Here is a 22052-nt window from a genome sequence, read left to right on the forward strand (position 1 = left end):
ATATGGAGAGCTTGTTAATGAGGTGAAAATAGCTTACAGTTATTATTTATTATGTATTTATCGTGTTTAGTATGTGTCAGTGAAGGCAGGCTTAGGAGAGACTTTGTTGTTGGTTTACCTGTGTCTAGAAACAAGTCCAGTAAAAGACTTTTAATAGTATAGAACTGAGTAGATCTTATCCTGTAGGCCAGGGGAAACTTCTGAGGTAGAATGCTTTTGGCTGCAGATACTAGAGGACATAACAGTGGCCAAACCATAAGAACTAGACTTGTTTTGGTTGTCTGGTGATATTATTGGATCCCACTTGTTCCTCTTTCAGCTATGCTGTTGACAGTGTCTTGTTCATGTCTCCTTTCATGGTTGGCTACTTAGCAACAGCTCCAAACATCATGTTCTCACAAGACAGTATCTAAAGGCTGGAAGGGCTGCTTTTCTTCACATGTGTCTTTTAAATTGGGAGAAAACTCAGAACCTTGCAGGGGACTTTTTGTAATTTTTTTTTTTTTTGGCGGGGGGATGTAGTCTCTCTCTGTCGCCAGTCTGGAGTCCAGTGGCACGATCTCGGCTCACTGCAGCCTCCACCTCCCAAGGTCAAGCAATTCTCCTGCCTCAGCCTCCCGAGGAGCTGGGACAACAGGCACGTGTAACCAAGCCCAGGTAATTTTTCTATGTTTAGTAGAGACGGGGTTTCACCTTGTTGTCTAGGATGGTCTCGGTCTCTTGACCTTGTGATCCGCCTGTCTCGGCCACCCAAAGTGCTGGGGTTACAGGCATGAGCCACCGTGCTCAGCCCTTTTTGTAAAATTTTATTAGCTGGATCACACCACATACTCATTCCTAAACCAGGCACTGGGAAAGCAAATGTGGTTATGTGATTAGCTTTGAATAATCACTTACCTTTTGAAGCTGGAGAGGAGTATTGAGATAATAAATATCCAAATAGATTTGTGATTCTCCAGCAAGAAACGACAAGGAACTGCTCTTGGGTAGGGAGCCAGCAGTGTTTGCTCTAGAAATTCATTGGAAAATTGTGAGCAGGGGAGGCATTAGATTCAATTTGAGAATTAGGGCATTCTGTTCAGGGTATAAAGCAGGGATTGGCAAACTTTTTCTGTAAAGGGCCAAATAGGAAATATTTTAGGCCATGTGGTCTCTCTTTCTCTCTCTCTCTCTCTTTCAAGAACGATTTAAGCAGCTGAAGGCCATGTGATCTCTGTCGTAGCTACTCAACCCTGCCATTGTAGTGTGAAAGCAGTCATAGGCAGCATGTCAGTGAATAGGCATGACTGTACTCTCATAAAACTTTACTGAGAAAAAACTTACGGTAGGCAGGATTTGGCGTGTGGTCTGCAGTGTGCTGACCCATTTTGTAGAGGGTAGATGGAGGATAGGTGTCACCTGGGAGCATATAGTTATTATTTACTAGAAATTTATTATGTTCATTAGATGCCATGCACTTTTAAATTTGTGGTGATGACTGCAAGCTTCTAAAAAAATGGGTAGGATTTAGGGGAAGCATGCAGAGTGAGTGAAACTTTGCCAGGTAAGGAGGCAGAGGGATGATGTTTTCTAGAAGGAATAGCTAACAAGCTTGTATGTTTGGCAGAAACAGCAGCTGTGAAGCCTGCAAATTTGAAAAAAAGGAAAGAAGGTGCAAAAGGTAAGACACTTGAGTGTCTCTGCTCTTAACCATGTGAAGAGACTGGGAGACAAGGGAAGCTTCAGCCATAGTTAATGCTATAGTTTCCTTGTCACAAATCCATGGAGTCCATGAGTCTATTACAAGGTTTTCACCCATCCATGATAAAATAAAATGATGGAGCTCCAGTTTATTCATTTGAAAGTATTGGTGTTGCCAGGGATGGTGGCTCCTCCCTGTGATCTTGTCAGTGTTGGAGGCTGAGATAGAAGCATCCCTTGAGGCTAGGAGGTCCAGCAGCCTGGGCAACATCGCCAAATCTTGTGTCTATTTTTTAAAAATCTGTAGCTGGGTGTGGTGTTCTGCCCCTGTGATCTCAGTTACTTGGGAGGCTAAAGCAGGAAAATTACTTGAGCCTAGAAGTTTGATCCTGCAGTTAGTTATGATAACAACCTTACACTGTAGCCTAGGTGGCAGAGTGAGACCCCATCTCTAAGAAAAATCAAGTCAAATAGGATAAGATACAATAAAGTAAAATGTTGGTCTTTTTCTTGGAATTATGCGTTTCTAATTTGTTTTGCTTTTTTTATAAATTTAAGAAACAACAGTAATAGTTGGTTTATATAAGGCTTTCAGAAACTGGCTTCTGCCCAAATCTCCATCTGCAGCCCTTTCTCTGTCTGCCTCTTTTTCTGGCATTACTGAGCTGCTGGTGATGCCCCCGTCACCATCCCTCTCATGTAGACAAATACATACACTCTGGGAAACTTCTCTCCCTCTCTTGCCACTGCCTGGCATGTACTATCTTTCCTGCCCTCTGCCTCTTTTAATCTGGTGAACCTCACTGTCTAAGTCTCAGCCCATGCATGATCTCTAGAAAAACCATCCCTGACAGCTTTTATTCTCATTCTTTAAACCCCACTTAGCAGGAACTCAATTAAACATTTAGTAAAATAAAGACTTTATACAAAGATGATTGCTACAGTCTAGCAACAAAGGGGATAGACGTGCAAAAACATGATGCGCAGTTCAGATGGTGAAGTGACACTAGAAAAATGGACACTAGAAAAATGGACTAAGGGAGCCCCAAGGACAGAGAGCCTGTGTATGTGGAGAAAGATAGCCAGATTCAAGGAGGACTTCATATAGCATTTTGAGCCTTTTTTCCTTTTTTCTTTTTCTGTTTTTGGAAACAAGTTCTTACTGTGTCATCCAGGGTAGAGTGCAGTGGCATGATCGAGACTCACTGCAAACTGAAACTCCTGGGCTTAAGGGATCCTCTTGCCTCAACCTCTTGAGTAGCTGGGACTACAGGCACACACCACCATACCTGGCAAATTTTCTGTAGAGTCAGGATTTCACTATGGTCTCCAGACTGGCCTTAAACTCCTGGCTTTAAGCAGTTATCCCACCTGGACCTTCCAAAGTGATGGGATTACAGGTGTGAGCTACTGTGCCCAGCCTACATTCTGAGTCTTACAACACAAAAATACATTTATCAGAATAGTAGAGGAAAACATTTCAGATGTAAAAAACAGGGTGTACATTATAAAGGTGTAACAGTAACAAAAATTTTGCAAATTATTAGTAAATAACAACTTAGCATGTTGTTTAAAAGATACTATTATGAAGTAGAGAATGGTAAAGTGTTACTTTATATGTTTTCACTGTATTTTTAAATTTTGTTTTGTTTCCAGCAGTTTTGTTTATTTACATTGGGTGGAATAATTTGTGGGTGACCCTGAGACTTTTGCATGTCTTGAACCTGCTGATATCTAGTGTCTCCCCAAGTGGTTTGTTAAAGTTTTAGGTAATTAGAAGTGCTTCTTAAAAATGTAAATATTCCAATAAACATTTAGCTTCATTTAAACTCTCAATTTATAAAATAAAAGTATGTTATTTTGTATCCATTTTAATAAAGATTATAGTCTTTATTCTAAGTCATTCATTTTAACTGAACATATGGATTTGTCAGCAGAACACAACTTAAAAGTGGCTTCAGAGGAAAAGCAAGAAAGGCTTGAAAGAAGTGGAAATAAACAGCCACAGGTATATAGCAATTTAAATTTCTGGTTTACTATTGGTTTGTTTGTTTGTTTTTCTTTAATACCATAGCATAGTCCAAATGAAGTGACCTTATAGGCTATCCTTTTAGAATCCAACAGAGCGTAATTTCATATTGAATTTTAAAACATTTTAGCCACTTATAAAATTTAAAATATTCTTACAGTCTGTAGTAACTCATAGCTATCTGTACCCTTGGAATTGAGGCCAGAAATTTCCAGAAGTCGCTTTGCTCTTTTATTTTTATAACCTTCTTCATGATAAAGAAGGTAACATCAGAAATGGAGTTGTATTACTAAGCAAGAGAAATTATGAACAATTGGACAGTGATGGCCCCTGAGTTCACCTCATGTTAAAGGAGTGGTTCCCAGTGGTTCAAACTTTGCAGTTTTATGTTGCTGGTCACCAGTGCGGAGGTTAAAGACTTCGTCTGTTTTTTGGTTTCTGGTTGCCTTCAGTGTCTATGTTTAGGGAGAGGATGGGTTCATAAAATCAGCCCAACTGCCTATTGAGAGAATCATGCCTTCCAGAAAGGGACTTTGGTGTCAAGGTACAAACAATAACTTTCTTGTTTTAACATAAGTAGAAAATGCCATTAAAATTTTTTAACCCACTGTCACTAGTGGAGCTTAGAATATATTAGACCTGGATATAAGCAGATAACTTTCTAGATAACACTGTCATATTACAGTACAATATTTGAAGTAGAATGTAAAAATTTTCTTGTCTTTCTGATTGGTATTCATTTTGGCTTCTAATAATTTAGCATTTGCCAACTCTTTAGTTAATCCTCAGAGATATTAATTCACTGTAGGGGTTCACTATTTAGGGTATGCTGAGGTAAAAATCCTTTGAAGAGAGAAAGCCTGTGGAATACTACATATCATCTGTGAACCCATTTCTGTCAGATTTAATTCATAATGAATTAAGTTTATTCCAAACAAACAGAGTTAAGCTTCCTGACTCATGTTTTTCTCCTATATTAAGCCAAGGCAAATTATTTTTTACTTCTTAGTTATAATCCAGTAACTTAGGGGTAGTAAAACATAGATTAAGTTTCACAGTTCAATTTTAATTATTTTCTATTTTTTCTTTGTTCATACTTAATTGAGACTAGAGTTAATTTTAAAACATGCACCCTGTCAGAAAAGACATCTGAGAAACAAAAGAAGCAAATTAATTTTCACTTTTGCACCTGCAAAAAAAAAAAAAAGTCTCAAGAACCAGAACTGGGTAAAAATTGTAATAAAGACGATATATCTGTATATTCAGGACTTCCTTTAAAATTCATTACAAAGACTCACACCTGTAATGCCAGCACTTTGGGAGGCCTAGGCGGGCAGATCACCTGAGGTTGAGAGTTTGAGACCAGCCTGACCAACGTGGAGAAACCCCGTCTCTACTAACAATACAAAATTAGCCAGATGTGGTGGCACATGCCTGCAATCCCAGCTACTCGGGAGGCTGAGGCAGGAGAATCGCTTGAACCTGGGAGGCAGAGGTTGTGTTGAGCCAAGATCATGCCATTGCACTCCAGCCTGGGCAACAAGAGTGAAAGTCCATCTCAAAAAAAAAATTCATTACAAAAAAGTTCAACTGAAGATTGTTGAAAGTTTTGAAAAATCCAAAATTACTGTTTGTCCTGAGGAAGAGCTTTTACATTGTAAACCTAAAGAGGGACAAAGTTAAAGGGAGTGCCCTGTAATCTGATGAATCATATCCCTGATAATATCCCTGAGGAAGCAGATACACCTGGAGTGTCTTAACTCTCTAGTATTCCAGGCATTGCCTGAACAGAACGAGTCCATCTCACTCAGGTCTTGTCATTGCATTTACACTCGGAGTCCCTGAAACACACTTGCCAGTCGTCTTCTAAGCTTTATTCAAATGAAAATAAATCAGACTGTAAAAACTGTAACAAACCAGACATGTCGCCATTTCTCACAGAGATGAAGAAGAAAGAGAATTGTTGTAATGATACAGAAATTGAAAAATTAAGGAACCCAGTAGTTATGGCTGAAATGAAAGAAGACCAAGAGTTTGATATTCAAATGACAAGAAAATACAACCCAAAATACCACAGATTGGAAATTAGACATTAGACATTGGCCTCAGTCTAGAGATGCAAAAAGTCTTTTTGGTTTGTGGTTTGCTCACTTCAAAGAATTGAAGCATGTAATATGGATAGAAAGCTACAGTATTTCTGCTGTTACAGACACTTACAAAAACCGAAAACCAATACAGCGCTTGTTCCACAAGCCATATGGAACTTAGAAGCTCTTCTAAAGCTTAGAAGATGACTGGCAAGTGTGTTTCAGGGACCCACATGTGACAGTCCCACTGCTAATATCTATAAAAGCATGAAACCCGAATTAGAAAATGTGAGTTATTCTCCACCACATAGTGACAGAACATCAAAAGCATATCTAGAAGAAGACTTACAGCAAGATATGCAAAGGCTTAAGAATGAGGTGGGCTTGTTACAAGTAGAGGTCCTGGCTTTGAAGAAAAGAAGTTCAACTATAAAAAGAAAGAGGTTCCCTTGCTGCTTCTCTTATTATAAGTTATCTGATTCTTTCTGGTTCTCTACTCAAGAAAATCTCATGTATATAGTTACAGTGGGGTTATCTAAATGTGTAGTTACGTGTCAAAGTAGATTAGTGCGGCTATCTAAATAACAGTTCTGGAAAAAATTCCCATAATCTTTGCTCATTCATCAACTTAAGTCTCACTATGAGTCTTCCAAGTGGCATATGCACTGGGAAAATTATTTAACTATATACCATGTGACCTTCTGAACTAGATAAGCATAAGGAAAATTGCTAAAGAAATAATGTCTAGATTCTTTTTTCTATATTCATTTTAATATGAATTACATTTATTTAAATGATAAAATGGTAATACAGTGGGAGGGAAGCAATGACTGAGAAGAGACATGAAAATGTGTCTGACCTTGAGAGTTGCAACAAATATTTCCAGCCAAAGACGTCTGTTTAACGTGCTTCATGCATGCAGGTTTATCTGTTTGACTCAAACTGTTTAAACTTATAATTCCATCATGGCCACTTTAAATAATTTTGGAAACAAATATATATACTTTCACATATTTAAAAAAATCATCACTCTCCAATGTTTCTGTTGAATCAGACTTTTACATGATGTTGTTTCATAAAATATGGTAGATTTTGAGATGTATGATTTTATCATAAGTACCATAACTCCTCAGCCAAAAATTTAGCATTTGACTCTGTAGTAGAAGGCTGAGTTCTGTACATTGTGTTCTAAAGATAGACAAAAATCTAGAGATTTTCTTTCAAAGTAAAAGCAGATGAGGCCTCCCACCACCCTCTGAGCCATTAAATTGCTTTGCCAAAGTCACACCTTTAATTTATTTGATGAATTTAATGCATTTATCTGGTAATTTATGTAATTCAGCAACATGTAATTGTATCTTCCCTTTTGGTGCCACGAAATGCTAGGTAATGCCACCTTAGGAGCGTTGAGTGAGTTACTTAATATTTCTTGGTTTTACTTCCCTTATCAAGTAGATAATGGGGCTAGAGTGGACAACTATACTGTATATCTTCCAGCTATAAACTTTTGTGGTAATTGAATGTAAATTTGAGGAACATCTCATTTTCCAGGATTCTGCACTAGCAACTCAGCAGTTTGACTCGGCTCCTTGTGTTGTGGCAAACTTTGGTTCCTCATTTCAGTGAGCACCTTCACTTTTTTGGTATCCCAGGATCCAAATGAAAAAATAAGGAGAACAAGCAGTGGGGAAAAGAATAGCTTAGTGCAGAAAAGGGAAAGCTTCTTTTCTGTTTCTGAGGCCCCACATGTCACATCCTCTCAATCTGGCTATTTCATGGAGAATCCAGGTGACAAAGACAGAAGACACATTTTATGCCTGTGTCTTTTTGTTTCTGTTTTTGTGTTGATACATTTACACCACAGAAGTACCTGTGATCTGATGGAGAACTAGAAGTAGAATCAGAAGCCCTGAGGAAAATCCTGCAGCTTGCTTATATTTTTAACCTCTCTTTTTTAAGGATTGTGATGATTAAATAAGTTCATCAATGTTTGTATGTAGAAGTGCTTAGTACAATGTCTAGATTTATGATTTAGTAAATGTAATTCTTACAACTGACTAAAAAATGTTGAGTCAAATCACAATAGAATATGATCAGAGAAACAGAACTTTTAAAACTTTGAGAGATTTTATCTGTCCAAATAGATGTGGAGGTAAAGCTCTTGGGTTAGATATCAGAGTATAAATGCAATTTTCTTTTTTCAAGATTTTAGTCAAAATTTTTAACATTTAACTTTATGCTTTGAGTTTGTTGTAATTCAGAGAAAGGTTTTTCCAATTCTGATATTCTTAAAAATTCTCTAGAGTGTGTGTGTGTGTGTGTGTGTGTGTGTGTGTGTGTGTGTTTTATGGATTCATTGACATCAAATAAATTTAATTTTTTTTTTTTTTTTTTTTTTTTTGAGACGGAGTCTCGCTCTGCCGCCCAGGCTGGAGTGCAGTGGCCGAATCTCAGCTCACTGCAAGCTCCGCCTCCCGGGTTCACGCCATTCTCCTGCCTCACCCTCCCGAGTAGCTGGGACTACAGGCGCCCACCACTGCGCCCGGCTAGTTTTTTGTATTTTTTAGTAGAGACGGGGTTTCACCGTGTTCACCAGGATGGTCTCAATCTCCTGACCTCGTGATCCGCCCATCTCGGCCTCCCAAAGTGCTGGGATTACAGGCTTGAGCCACCGCGCCCGGCCTGACATCAAATAAATTTTTGAACTTTTTGAAATGTATGCTAAGGTTCAAGGTTTTACTTCAACTTTTTCTCCAGTTTGATATCCACTTACAGCAACTTTTAATTCCATGAATGTACAGGTTGTTCTTTCACTTCAGAAATAACCATGATATGTTATTTTGTTGAGTGCTAGCTAAAAATTTGTTTTGTTTTATTTAGGATTCTCAAAGTTATGGAAGAAAGAAGGATGTGATGTATGGAAATTACATGTTGAAGAGAGACATTGCCATGCTCAAACAGGAATTATACACAATAAAAAATGACAGTCTCAGAAAGGAAAAAGAATATATTCAGGAAATTAAAAGTATTACAGAAATGAATGCTAACTTTGAAAAGAGTGTAAGACTCAATGACGAAATGATAACAAAAACAACGGCCCAGTATTCGCAACAGCTTAATGAACTGAAAGCTGAGAATACAAGGCTGAATTCAAAATTGGAGAAGGAAAAACACAGCAAAGAAAGACTAGAAGCTGAAGTTGAATCCCTCCATTCTAGCCTGGCCTCTGCTATAAATGAGTACAATGAAATTTTGGAAAGAAAAGACCTGGAACTAGTTTTATGGAGAGCAGATTATGTTTCTGTACATGAAAAAATGGATTCCAATATTTCTCAATTAACAGATAAGAATGAGTTGCTTACCAAACAACTTTCTAAAGCTCGGGTGAAGTTCAATACCTTAGAAGGTAAGCTTCATGAGACAAGAGATGCTCTCAGGGAAAAGACACTGGCTTTAGAAAGTGTACAGATGGACCTAAAGCAAGCGCAGTATCGATTAAAGGAAATGAAGCAGATGCATCCAAATGAGGAAGCTAAAGAAAGTCAATCCTTTGGAAAGCAGAACTCTTTAGAGGAGAGAATACATCAACAAGAACTTGAAAATCTATTGCTTGAACAACAAGTAAAGGATGCTTATAAGGAAGGCAATAATAAAGAGATAGTCATTAATATCCAAGAAGACTGTCTTGAGAATGGAAAGGAAGATCTTACAGAAGAAAAAAATATGGAATTAATGAATGAATATAATTATTTAAAAGAAAAACTGTTTCAGTATGAAAAAGAAGAAGCAGAAGGAGAAGTAAGTATGAAGAAAACTTTTTAACCTTCTGGAAAGAAATTTAAGCATTTCATTTTGGCTGTATGTTGAACCTAGTTCAATATAAAAATAAATAGATGAAAATGTGTTTACCATACTGTATAATTCCATTTACATGAATCATCCAGGAAATACATGTATAGGAACAGAAAGAAGATTAATGTTTGTGTAGGGCTGGGGCTGGAAATGGGTGGTGACTGCTAATGGGCATGAGGGATTGTCCTGGAGTGATGAAAATGTTCTAAAGTTGGATTGTAGAGATGGTTGCACGACACAGTAAATTTACTAAAAATCTTTGAACTGTTTGTTAAAACAGATAAATTCTATAAATCATATTTCAACAAAGCTGTTTTAATAAAAATCATATTTCCACAAAGCTGTTTTAATACAAAACCAAAAAAAATATGTTTACTGTATCAGCTTGGAAACATACTTTGTTTCCAGAAAATAAAAGGTAGAACTGGCAGATGCTTTCCTTTGAGTAAAGACATTATGTCACCTATGAAATTTTAGTAGATACAGAGCAATGTTGATAAGGGAGGTAGTCTTATACTACTGAAATAATAAATTTAATGTCTTTATATTGCCACATTCTAAGACCATAATGAAGCAGGTAAATGGAAATGCTTGTACCTGAAATGTGTATTTTGAAATTAAGATTCAATTAAGTGAGCCGCTTTGACACTTTTAATTCTAGATTTCCCAGATGAAGTGAAGTTTGTTGCTGTGTCTTGTGATGCTTTTCCTTTAGTGACTCTCTCTTTTATGTATTTTGGTTGGTATAACTTTGTTTTGATTCATACCAATGTGACTTAAGTCTAAAAATATGTCAGTCTCACATTATGTGTTTTTCTGACCACTTAGAATTTTAAAGACATCTACTTGTTATAAAATCACAATTTGGAATAAATGTCACAAATTTTAGCAAAAAAAAATTCGATATAGTGTTCCCACTGGTAGGTATTTATAATTTATTGTGAATATTTTATGAATAATTAGCTCATAATTTACATTTTAAGTCTCAATGGCTATCATTTAGATATGACTCTTTCCCGTACAAGGATACTTGTAGCTGTCTGTGATTTATGAGTTTGACATTGAATCCCCATTTTCAGACTAATAAGGAGTGGCAGAGTTCATGGAGAATGGGATGGAAGTGAGTACGGGACACAGATGTAGGAGCTGAGGTCAGGGAGAGAGTTAGAGGCCATGTTACCTAGCGCCTTGAAGGCTATTGGAATTTTACTTTTATTCTGAGATAGGAATCTGTTGGAAGGATTTCAATAGGTGACTGAATATGTGAGGAACTCAGGTTGAGTTGAGGATCTAAGATGAATGAATAGTGGGCTAAATCCATCTGTCATGTAAGAGAATGATTTGGCAGGAAGATAACACCTTCTGTGCCCCTCACTGAATTCAGTAATAAAGAAGAATGTGTACATATGAGGAAAAGAAAGTGAATCTGTGTGTGTGGTAATAATTTTCAAAGCATGTATGCTAGAGTTAAATATTAACATAATTTAATAATAAGGCACTTTATAAAATTGGTAACAAAAATATTTTATCAGGTGATTGTGAGACGACTTCAAGAAGAACTGGCTGATCACCTTAACAAATTTTCTATGTCAGAATCTCCACTGGAAGGTACATCACATTGTCATATTAATTTGGATGACACACGGGCTTCAAAGAAGAAATTATTTCAAGTAGGAAGTCAAGTATGTATGGAATTTAACATGTAGACCATTAATCTGTAGCTGGTTGAATAATATAAAGTGTTTTAGGATACTAATTTCAGTGGACAGCCTGTTTTTGTAATTTCATTATAATTGATTATTACCATTTTATTATCTTTATAACGTACTTATTTCTTCAACTCTGGCTCTTGTTCTGACATTTTGAAAAATAGTTGCATATGTTTTCTCTTACAATGTTTACTCTTGGGAAAGTTGAGAATGATAAATCACTCCTCACAGAAAATTGACTTTTTTCCTGTTAAACAGTATTTTTAGATAATTTCCTTATTGTCTTGGTGAGGCAAGCCAGATTGAGTCAGAGGAGAATGTTTAATGGAATATTGCAGAAAGTTGTCTTATTTCTTCACTTTTGTGAATGGACACAGAAGCTGTGCCTATTCATTTCATGGATTCTAGGTTAACTTGTACAGAAAGGTCATCATACTGTTCTTTGAAATGCACACGTTTTAGATTAATTCACAAACTACTTGAAAAGTTAGGCATTGCCTTCATCTTCCTTTCATTTAAAATATACTGTAATGGCATAAAAATATTCAGATCTGATAGAGCATATACATCCAAAATAGAGAGCTGAGAAAATTATCTTGATCCTACCATGAGATTTTTAAAACAATTTCACTGAGAGATAATTCACATGTCAGACAGTTCAACCATTTAAAATGTACAACTCAGTGTCTGTTAGTATATTCACAGCATTGTGTAATCATCAGCACAATCAATGCTAGAACATTTTCGCCACTCTGAAAAGCAACCCCACATCTCTTAGCCATGACTGCAACCCCTCTCCACGTCTCTCCACCTACCCCTACCCCATGTCTCTCCACCTACCCCAGTTATAGGCAACCACTGTCCACTTTTGTCTCCATAGATGTGTATGGTCTGCATATTTTATATACACAGAGTCATACAATATGAAGTCCTTTCTGACTGGCTCTTTCACTTAGCAGAATGTTTTCAGAATTTTATCCATGTTGTAGCACGTATCAGTAGTTTATTCCTTCTTATTGTCTCATAATAGTCTATTTCATGGCTATACGAGTTTTCCATTCATTCATCAGCTGATGGACCTTTAGGTTGTTTCCACTTTTTGGCTATTATGAAAACAGCTGTTGTGAACATTCATTTACAGGTTATTGTATGGATGTATGTTTTTATTTCTCTGCCATTGGACTTTATCCTAGCGTTAATTGGGCAGATGTCAGCCCCAGTTTTACCCATGCTGTCCTTCCTGCCTTCTCAGTTCCTGCTCATCTAGCCTCATTCATTCAGACCTGGCAGGCAATTTCCTCTTCATGAAGCTTTCTCTGACTGTTCTTACTCTCACTGACCTTACATCTCAGCACTTGTTGCCCAGTCTGCAGAATAACTTAGCCCTTAATTTGACATGGCTTTTTGATGGAAGATAATTTTGTCTCATCATAAATTTGCTTAAAGGGAAAATAATATCTGACATGCATGTCACCTATCCTTGTATAAATTGAAAATATTTTAGCTTGGCAGCTTTTAGCATAGAACAAAATATACCATACCAGTTATTTCTTCTTTGAGACATTAACACAGTAAGTCTTTTATTCTAAGTGTATTTTTAGCAATTAAATATGAAATTAAAACCAATTAGTCTAATAAAGGAGAATTGTTCAATCAAATGCTCATGTTTTTCTCAGTATGAAAAAGAATCTAAATTTGCCTTCCTTCACTATGTAGCCAAAACTGTATTTCTGGATGGTTGCCAGTTTGTCAGCTGAACAGTTCTGGCTGCAGCTTGTCTGATGAATGATAGCACAGCCCCTTAATCCGAGCGCACAGCGGAGTACTCGTGAAAGCAGTGCCACAGCAACAGCTTCTGGGAGGGAATTGATTCAGAAGCCTTGATTTAGCAATAGAGTCCAGGGTTTTCAGCTCCGTGGCTCAGCCTGTCTCTGCTGCTCATGTCGGTTATGTACTACTCAATCCAGGAGGTGCTGTTTACATTGTACTACGTACATGACTGTTGCCCACTGAGTCATATGGAGAGAAAAGTAAGCTATAAATTATGCGCTCCCCATTTGCTGCCACTTTCAGTGGTGTCAAGAATGATTCAGTGCAGCTCTAGGAGACTACTCCCATTGGAATGCCACCTGCCTAACGTGTACAATTGTCAAGATATAAAAAAGTAAAAATTACCATGCTAATAGCAAATCTTATCTGTAGTTCACTATGTACATGGACTCTTCTAAGTGCTTCTAAGCAAATCTTATCTGTAGCTCGCCATGCACCATGTACTCTTCTAAGTGCTTCATGTCAGTCCCCGGTTTAATCTTCCCAACATCCCAGTGAAGTAGATGGTATTATTCTCTCCATTTCATAGATAAAGAACCAGAGACACAGAAAATTAATTTTCTCAAGTTCACACAGCTAGTATCTGGTAGAGCTGGGATTCAGACCCAGGCCTTCTGGCTTCTGTGTAGAACTGCTTCTCAAACCATTGCATGGAACACCTGGTTGGTGAGGTGGTTAATGCCAGTAATTCTAGCACTTTGGGAGGCTAAGGCAAGAACAGTGCTTGAGCCCAGGAATTTGAGACTAGCCAGAGCAATATAAGTGAGACCCTGACTCTACCAAAAAAAATTTTTTTTAACAGATGAGGCATGGTGGTGCATGCCTGTAATCCCAGCTACATTGGAAGGCTGTGGTGGGAGGATCGCTTGAGCTCAGAATATCAAGGCTGCAGTGAGCGGTAATCAAGCCATCGCACTCCAGCCTGGGTAGCAGAGCAAGACTCTGTCTCATAAATAAAATGTTTTTTATAGATTCGCATAGAGTTGATTTAGACATCAGGCATAGAATTATTAGCCACTGTGATGTCTGCCTTGGGAGTAAAACATATAATAAGGGACAGCTTTAAACCATCTCAGTCAATAGCTTCTAACTTCTCCAGAAGGTTCTTATTTCATGAGTTCCTAAGCAAGAGACTACCTGGATAAGACATTTGATGGACACCATTTTGAGATGAAGAATCTCGATTAGGAAGAAGGGAGATCTCTACTTGACTGGAGCTTCCCAATGATATAGTTGAGTGTCCCCAGAAAGAAACTGTAGAACAAGATGTTCATCATGCCATATCTCTATGGAAAAGGAAATTCTTTAGAAGGAAACAAAGGCAAACAATTGATAATCTGATTCTCATGGGAAAGTTTTATTATACAAGAAAAAAAGGGCTGGGTGCCATGGCTCATGCCTGTAATTCCAACACTTTGGGAGACTGAGGTGGGTGGATTGCCTGAGGCCAGAAGTACAAGAACAACCTGGCCAACATGGCAAACCCCTGTCTCTACTGAAAATACAAAAATTAGCTTGGTGTAGTGGTGTGCAACTGTAGTCCCAGCTACTTAGGAGGCTGAGGCAGGAGAATCACTTGAACCCAGGAGATGGAAGTTGCAGTGAGCCGACGTGACACCACTGCACTCCAGCCTGGATAAGAGACTGTGACTCTATCTCAACAAAAAAGAAAGAAAAAGAAAAAAAGGACAAAGTATAGTGGTCAAAAAAAGAAGAAAGAGAGAGATATGAAAGAAAGAGAAGGAAGGAAGGAAGGAAGGAAAGAAGGAAGGAAGAAGAAAGAAAGGAAAGAAAGAAAGGAAAGAAAGAAAAAGGGAAAGAAAGAAAGAGAAAGAAAAGAAGGAAGGAAGGAAGGACAAAGTATACTGGTCAATATCCAAAGAAAAAGGAAAAAAAAAGAAAAGAAAAGAAGGAAAAAGTACAAAGTATACTGGTCAATATCCTAAGGGTGAGACAGCCCCCCTTCAAGATTAGAAAATAATACTATATTCAAAGTAACATCAATAAGAATCAACATAAAATAGACAAGATTCACTATCTACAAAAGTAATCTGCACCAGGTAGCAATGTATGAGTGTGTGGTTGAAAATATTGTCTATAATATGTGTACTAGAAGGAAGAAGCCTCAGTAAAAAGGTCAGAGTTGGAAATATATATTAGGGAATCCAGGTTAACCTTTGGAGATTTTAGGAGTTCTGAGAGAATTTAAAAAGAGGAGTAGCAGCCGGGCATGGTGGCTCATGCCTGTAATCCCAGCACTTTGAGAGACCGAGGTGGGCGGATCATGAGGTCAGGAGTTCAAGACCTGCCTGGCCAACATAGTGAAACCCCATCTCTACTAAAAACAAACAATTAGCTGGGTGAGGTGGTGGGCACCTGTAATCCCAGCTACTCGGGAGGCTGAGACAGGATAATCACGTGAACCCGAGAGGTGGAGGTTGCAGTGAGTGGAGATCGCGCTGTTGTGGAATCAGGAGGACCAGAGATAGACCTTGAGGTATATACGGGAGGATATCTTTATTGAGTGTATTCAGGTCCAGTGGACTCAACTTTTGACAAACTGGGCCCAGAACAAAGACAGCACTTGACTTTTTTTATGCACACTTCAAAAAGAGGGTGGGCTAGCTTGAAGCAGGCTTACAGTTAGAGTGGTGTGAAAGCACGGATACAGAGCAGAACAATTAATTAAATTGTGACAGGTTCATAACTCAGGATTACACATGACGTTTGCCAAGCAACCCAGATGTCTGTTATCTAGGTTTTGCTCTAAAGAGCCATACACTGGTTTATCTCAAGTTTCAGTATACAAAGCGATGAAAAGTAGATCTCTGGATGAGACCATGTGTCATAGAGTCCAATGGAAGGGGAGAAACAGGATAATAGAAAAGCCACAAAAACTAGACAAAAGTTATTGTTTATTATAGAAAAAATAAACTTTGTTTAAAGAGAAATGGTAAAGAGACATGGAAAGACTAAAACCCACAGGTGAATACGTACAGAGGATGACAGTATTTAGCTCAGCCTGAAGATAGATGAGGATCAAAAATGTAATGGGAACTAGTAAGAGTTTTCTAAAAATCATCTTAATAAGATGTAATTTAACTTGGAATATCTTAAACTATTAATGACAATGTTTCTAGAGCATCTTTAAAAACTAAAATGTAAATATAGCTACCTTTATTTTTTTTTTACTAACCCTTAGTATTTTATGTGTAAAAATTCTCATTTTTAACAAACATTTTTGGCAGTTTAAATTTCAGAAAAGATAATGATGAAAGTGTGAATCATTTTTAGCTGTTTTAAGAAAATGACTATTTTTGAAATCTGTCCTTATTGGCATCAGGTTTATAAAACGCACTTTATATACCTGCCTAAATACATATTATTCGTCAACTTATGAGAAATAATATTTTTAAGATAAAAGAGGGGTCTAGATTTTGCAAAAATAATTTTAACCCCTTTGTTTTCAAGCCTGAAGAAAAACATGAAGAATTCAGAAAACTTTTTGAGTTAATATCATCACTGTACTATAATGTGGATCAAATAAGAAAGAAAAATCATAAATTAGAAGAAGAGACAACTGGGTATGGTTTTCATATTGTAGGACATTTTAACCATTTATTAATTGATTTAACTCTAACTTTACTTGACTAAAACCTAGATACAAATTCATTTTATGTCTGCATTTTCATAATTAAACGAATTGTATTTTAAAATGTATTTCAGAAACTCACAACACAACTTTATAGGCATGTGAGCAGGGGTCCATGACCCTTGCACTTTTTTGTTGGAATTATTAAAAAATCAAATTTCAGTATAAAAACACAATAACTGATGAAAAATAGATCTCTGGATGAGACCATGTGTCACAGAGTCCAATGGAAGGGGAGAAACGGGGCAGAAGTCAGCTAAGTGCTATGGCGAAGTTGGGATGAAAACATTCATATTAAAAATATGTGAAAAAAAAGAAACAATGCAATCTCAAAATTTTTTTGAATGCCGAAACATTACACTTATTTATTTATTTATTTTTTGAGACAGAGTCGGGCTCTGTCACCCAGGCTGGAGTGCAATGACACGATCTCGGCTCATTGCAACCTCCACCTCCTGGGTTCAAGTGATTCTCTTGCCCCAGCCTCCTGAGTAGCTGTGATTACAGGAGTGCACCACCCTGCCCGGCGAATTTTTATAGTTTTAGTAGAGACAGTGTTTCACCATGTTGGTCACGCTGGTCTCGAACTCCTAACCTCATGATCCACCTGCCTCGGCCTCCCAAAGTGAGGCATGAGCCATTGTGCTTGGCAACGTATTCTTTAATGGTTTTGAAAACAATAATGACAATGCTTTGGGCATGTGATGTCAAGTGCACTCTTCATGACCTAGTTTGAATTTTTATTTCTGAAGATATTTTTGCTGTATTTGGTCATCTTTTCTTCCTTTTACAGTGTTCTTCTCTGCTACATTCAAATTTTTTTAAGACCTATTTGTGTCATTCTTTAACATCAAAATTTATCTTGATATATAGCTTGTATTTGGTTTCTGCTTCTTTCTTTTGCTTTTAGATATAAAACATATCATGGAAATTTACTCATTTTACATGCGTACCTCCATTGTATACATGAAGTATACATCTTATTAAACTTTTGTTTTACAGAAATAAATTATACATATGTATAAATATATGTATAACCTAAAGAAAAAGAGTAAAAGAGCATTCATGTTTTGATCACAGATTTAAAAAAAAAAAATGGAACGTGTCTTTGAAGTCCTGAACACAGCTAGTTTTCTATTTATTTACTGAGCACTTAAGTTGGTTCTCTGATTCTGTTCAACATTTTTCTGTCATTGTCTTTCTCTACATGGTTTTGTATCTCTTTCATTTTGTTGGATTATGTCAGTAAAGATCTCTAGATCTCTTCTTCAAAGTCTTTAAATCATCACATATCTGTCTCCACCTTTCCTTTTTTCTAAAACTGCCTGTTTTCTTTTTCTCCTCAACTCAGATATTAAAGATGTTTCCTTACTTCTCTTTCTCTACATTGAATGACCTTCTTGATGCTTTTTGTGTGTACTTTTTTTTCTTGTTATAGACTGTGGTCAACAGATATCAAAATGTATTTTTGTGTCTTTTTCAAACATGTATGTGTTTTACTTTTTATCTTGGTTACTCATCTCTGGGTTATGGCGTATATTTACTAATAGGTCATTTTATCTTAGCATACCAAAATGGATGTAAATAGTTTATTTATAAAAAACTGTATGGTTAGGCCAGGTGTGGTGGCTCATGCCTGTAATCCCAGCAATTTGGGAGGCCAAGGCAGGTAGATCATTTGAGGTCAGGAGTCCAAAACCAGCCTGACCAAAATGGTGAACCTCATCTCTACTAAAAATACAAAATTAGCCAGGGATGGTGGCACATGCCTGTAATCCCAGCTACTTGGGAGGCTGAGACAAGAGAATCACTTGAACCTAGGAAGCAGAAGTTGCAGTGAGCCGTCATCACGCCATCGCACTTCAGCCTGAGCAACAAGAGTGAAATTCCATCTCAAAAAAAACTATGGCTATCGTATCACTTTACCTGCTATGTATGCCATAAAATTGTTGTTCATATTATTTATCTAAGATTATAATTTCATATAGAATATTTTCAAACTATGTTCAGTTGAAACTGAGAGGATCATAGTTTATAGATTTGTTTCTTTGATATGCCATAACATAATATCTGTTTAAACAATTATTAAATATTTACTCTTAAAAATACTTGACTTACTAATTCTGTACATTTCTGCAGATATAAGAAATGCCTAGAAATGACAATAAATATGTTAAATGTATTTGGAAATGAAGACTTCAGTTGCCATGGAGACTTAAATACAGATCAACTGAAAATGGATATTCTGTTTAAGAAGCTAAAACAGAAGGTAATTAAAAATAATTATTTTATCTTAAGGTCTAGATTACATGTGCGAGACGTGCAGGTTTGTTACATAGGTAAACGTGTGCCATGATGGTTTGCTGCACCTATCAATCCATCACCTATGTATTAAGCCCCGCAGGTGTTAGCTATTAATATTGATGCTCTCCCTCCTGACCCAAACAGGCCCAGGTGTTTGTTGTTCCCCACCCCAAGTGCATGTGTTCTCATCATTCAGCTCCTACTTATAAGTGAGAGGATGAAGTGTTTGGTTTTTTGTTCCTGAGTTAGTTTGCTGAGGATAACAGCTTCAAGTTCATCCATGTCTTGCAAGGAGCATGATCTCATTTGTATGGCTCCATAGTATTCCATAACGTATATATACCACATTTTTTTTATCCTATCATTGATGGACATCTGGGTTGACTCCATGTCTTTGCTATTGTGAATAGTGCTGCAATGAACATACAAATACATGTATCTTTGTAATAGGATAATTTATATTCCAACATAAGGTAATTTTAAATCAGTTTGGGGATTAAAATTATGTAATTTGGGGAAATATTAATGATGGATAAACCCAAATTCAGCCATAATATGTTTAAGGAGGTTGATTCTGAGCCAATATGGTGACTGTGGCCCTGGATTACTGAATCTCAAGAGCTCTTGAGAATGTTTCATGAGACAGTCAGATTACAGTTTGGTTTTGGTTTTGTACATTTCCAGCAGACAGAAGGTATAGGGAAAATCATAAATCAATATGAGGAAGGCAGACATTGGCTCAGCCTAAAAGTGGGACATCAAAAAGGAGGGGCTAACAAGTCATAGGTGGGTTTTGGGGATTCTTTAGGTGACAATTGGTAAAGAAAATCTGTTGTCTAAAACTGGAAATAGGTAGAAAGGAAGGCCTTAATTAAGATAAGGTGGTTACGGAGGTTAAGGTTCTTATTATGTAGACAAAGCCTCATAGCTGGCAGCCCTCAGAGAAAATAGAGGGTAAAAATATCTTTTCAGACTTTAAATGCATCAGGCTCTTAGTTAATCTTCCCTAGATCTGGGAAGACCTAGAACGGGAGAGATTAGGCTACATTAATGAAGACTTCTTACAGATGCAGTTTCCCCCACAGAAGACAGCTTTGTATGGTCATTTCAATTTCTTGGTCCTGCAATAGCCATTTCAAAATATGTCAAAAATATATATATCTGGGGGTAAAATACTTTGATTTTTTTCAGGTTCTTCTCTCTGTGATGCTGTACCAGAATCACGTTAGAAAGTAAGCCACATCATAAGAGTTAATAAAACCTGTCTGATGAGATTTGATAATTTGAAGGGTGTGATTCCCAGACCCTTTAGATAGAAACTGGGGCAAAAGAATACAAGGTCTTTCTCCTCAATATAAATCTCTCAGTGCTTTAAGCGGTGAAAGATTTTTCATTTAATTTTACAGACTTGATGCTAATAAAAAGGATACTTTAAAAAATATATATATATATATATATATTCTATACATCTTATAAGACATGCTGTTGATTCTCTTATGTCTTGAACCCTGGCTAGTGATCTGAAACCAAGCAGCCCATGTCTCCAGATCACTAGTATCAAATAAATTTTGGGGTGCAACAGGTTTATTGAGAAATAACACACCGTGCAATTCACTCATTTAAAATATACAAGTCATTGACTTTTCGTATTTTCAGAGAGTTATGCAATCATCATTACAATCAATTTTAGAACATTTTCATCACCTTAAAAACAAACCCCACATCATTTAGCCATCTTCACTAGTTTTCCCTTCCTCCCTCAGCCCTAGGGAACCACCCACCTTCTTTGTATAGATTTGCCTATAAGCCTCTGAAATAAAAAGCAAGTGGTCTACTGTGACTGGCTTATTTCACTTAGCATAATTTTTCATGCTGCATCTGTGCTGTAGCAGGTATTGATGCAGGGTTTTTGCTCCTTAATTCAGCTAAATCTGGGTTCTTCTCTCATGATCAGGAAAAATTAGGCACGTGGACACATTGAAGGGTGAGGAGGACAGAATTTATTAAGTGAAAGGGAAGCTCTCAGCAAAGAGAAGGGTCCTGCAATCAGATTTCCACCTCACAGTTGAATACCAGGAACACATGAGCTGAAAAGGCCAGGCTCCTCCTCTGCATAAGGCGTGAATTCCTGGTGGCTCCACCCCAACCCCCCAGTGCATGTGGGCCTCTGGTCGGCTGCTGGCATGTCCAGGCAAAACCCTGTGCAGGTTCCCTTATCTGCACCAGATGTTTTGTCTGGTGTAGACACTTGTGGGCCTGGTTGGAGATTCTCTGGGGACTGTGCTGTATCTGCCTAGGCATTTTGCTGTCTCCTGCTTCTATCAGTATCAGTACTTAATTTCTTCTTATTGCTGAGTAATATTCCACTGTATGGATACATTAAACATTTTATGTATCCATTCATGAGGTGATGGACCTTTGGGTTCTTTCCACTTCTTGACTTTATTAATAATGCTGCTGTATAAGTTTTTGTGCTTGCATATGTTTTTATTTTTCTGGAGTATATAATTAATGACTGGAATTTCTGGGTCATATGATAACTTCATGCTTAACTTTTTGAGGAGCTACCAGTTTTCCAAAGTGACTGCACCACTTTACATTCCCAGCAGCATTGGATAAGGGTTTTAATTTCCTTACATTTTTCCTAACACTTATTTTCTCTTTTTTATTGAACAAAGATTTCATCCTGTGGTGTGAAGTGGTACCACAAGGTGGTTGTGATTTACATTTTCCTAATGACTAATTACATTAAGCATCTATTAATGTGCTTATTATCCATCTTTATATCTTCTTTGCAGAAATATCTATTCAAAATCTTTGCCCATTTTTAAAATTGGGTTATTTTATTATTTATGAATTCTATATCCTATATATGTAAGTCCCTTATTAGATATATGCTTTTCAAATAC

General features: G+C 37.1%; 1 protein-coding gene across 9 annotated transcripts in view; it reads left to right on the top strand.

Moving 5' to 3' along the window:
• Positions 1-22052, top strand: part of LOC101001442 (ankyrin repeat domain-containing protein 18A-like) — a 57347-nt gene that overhangs the window by 15712 nt on the left and 19583 nt on the right. For 3 of the 9 annotated variants that reach the window (XR_004181183.1, XM_009199159.4, XM_009199165.4), the window contains 6 exons: positions 1607-1660; positions 3615-3688; positions 8677-9594; positions 11181-11330; positions 16659-16771; positions 18979-19108. Coding sequence is in view for 7 of the 9 variants with exons in the window: in XM_009199159.4 (XP_009197423.3) it covers positions 1607-1660; positions 3615-3688; positions 8677-9594; positions 11181-11330; positions 16659-16771; positions 18979-19108 (1439 nt within the window). In the remaining 2 variants the exon portion in view is untranslated. The remainder of the gene's footprint in view (positions 1-1606; positions 1661-3614; positions 3689-8676; positions 9595-11180; positions 11331-16658; positions 16772-18978; positions 19109-22052) is intronic. The other 6 variants (XR_004181184.1, XM_009199160.4, XM_009199162.4 and 3 more) reach the window with 3 other exon arrangements.

Source organism: Papio anubis, unplaced genomic scaffold, assembly GCF_008728515.1.
Source record: "Papio anubis isolate 15944 unplaced genomic scaffold, Panubis1.0 scaffold119, whole genome shotgun sequence".
Taxonomy (NCBI): domain Eukaryota; kingdom Metazoa; phylum Chordata; class Mammalia; order Primates; family Cercopithecidae; genus Papio; species Papio anubis.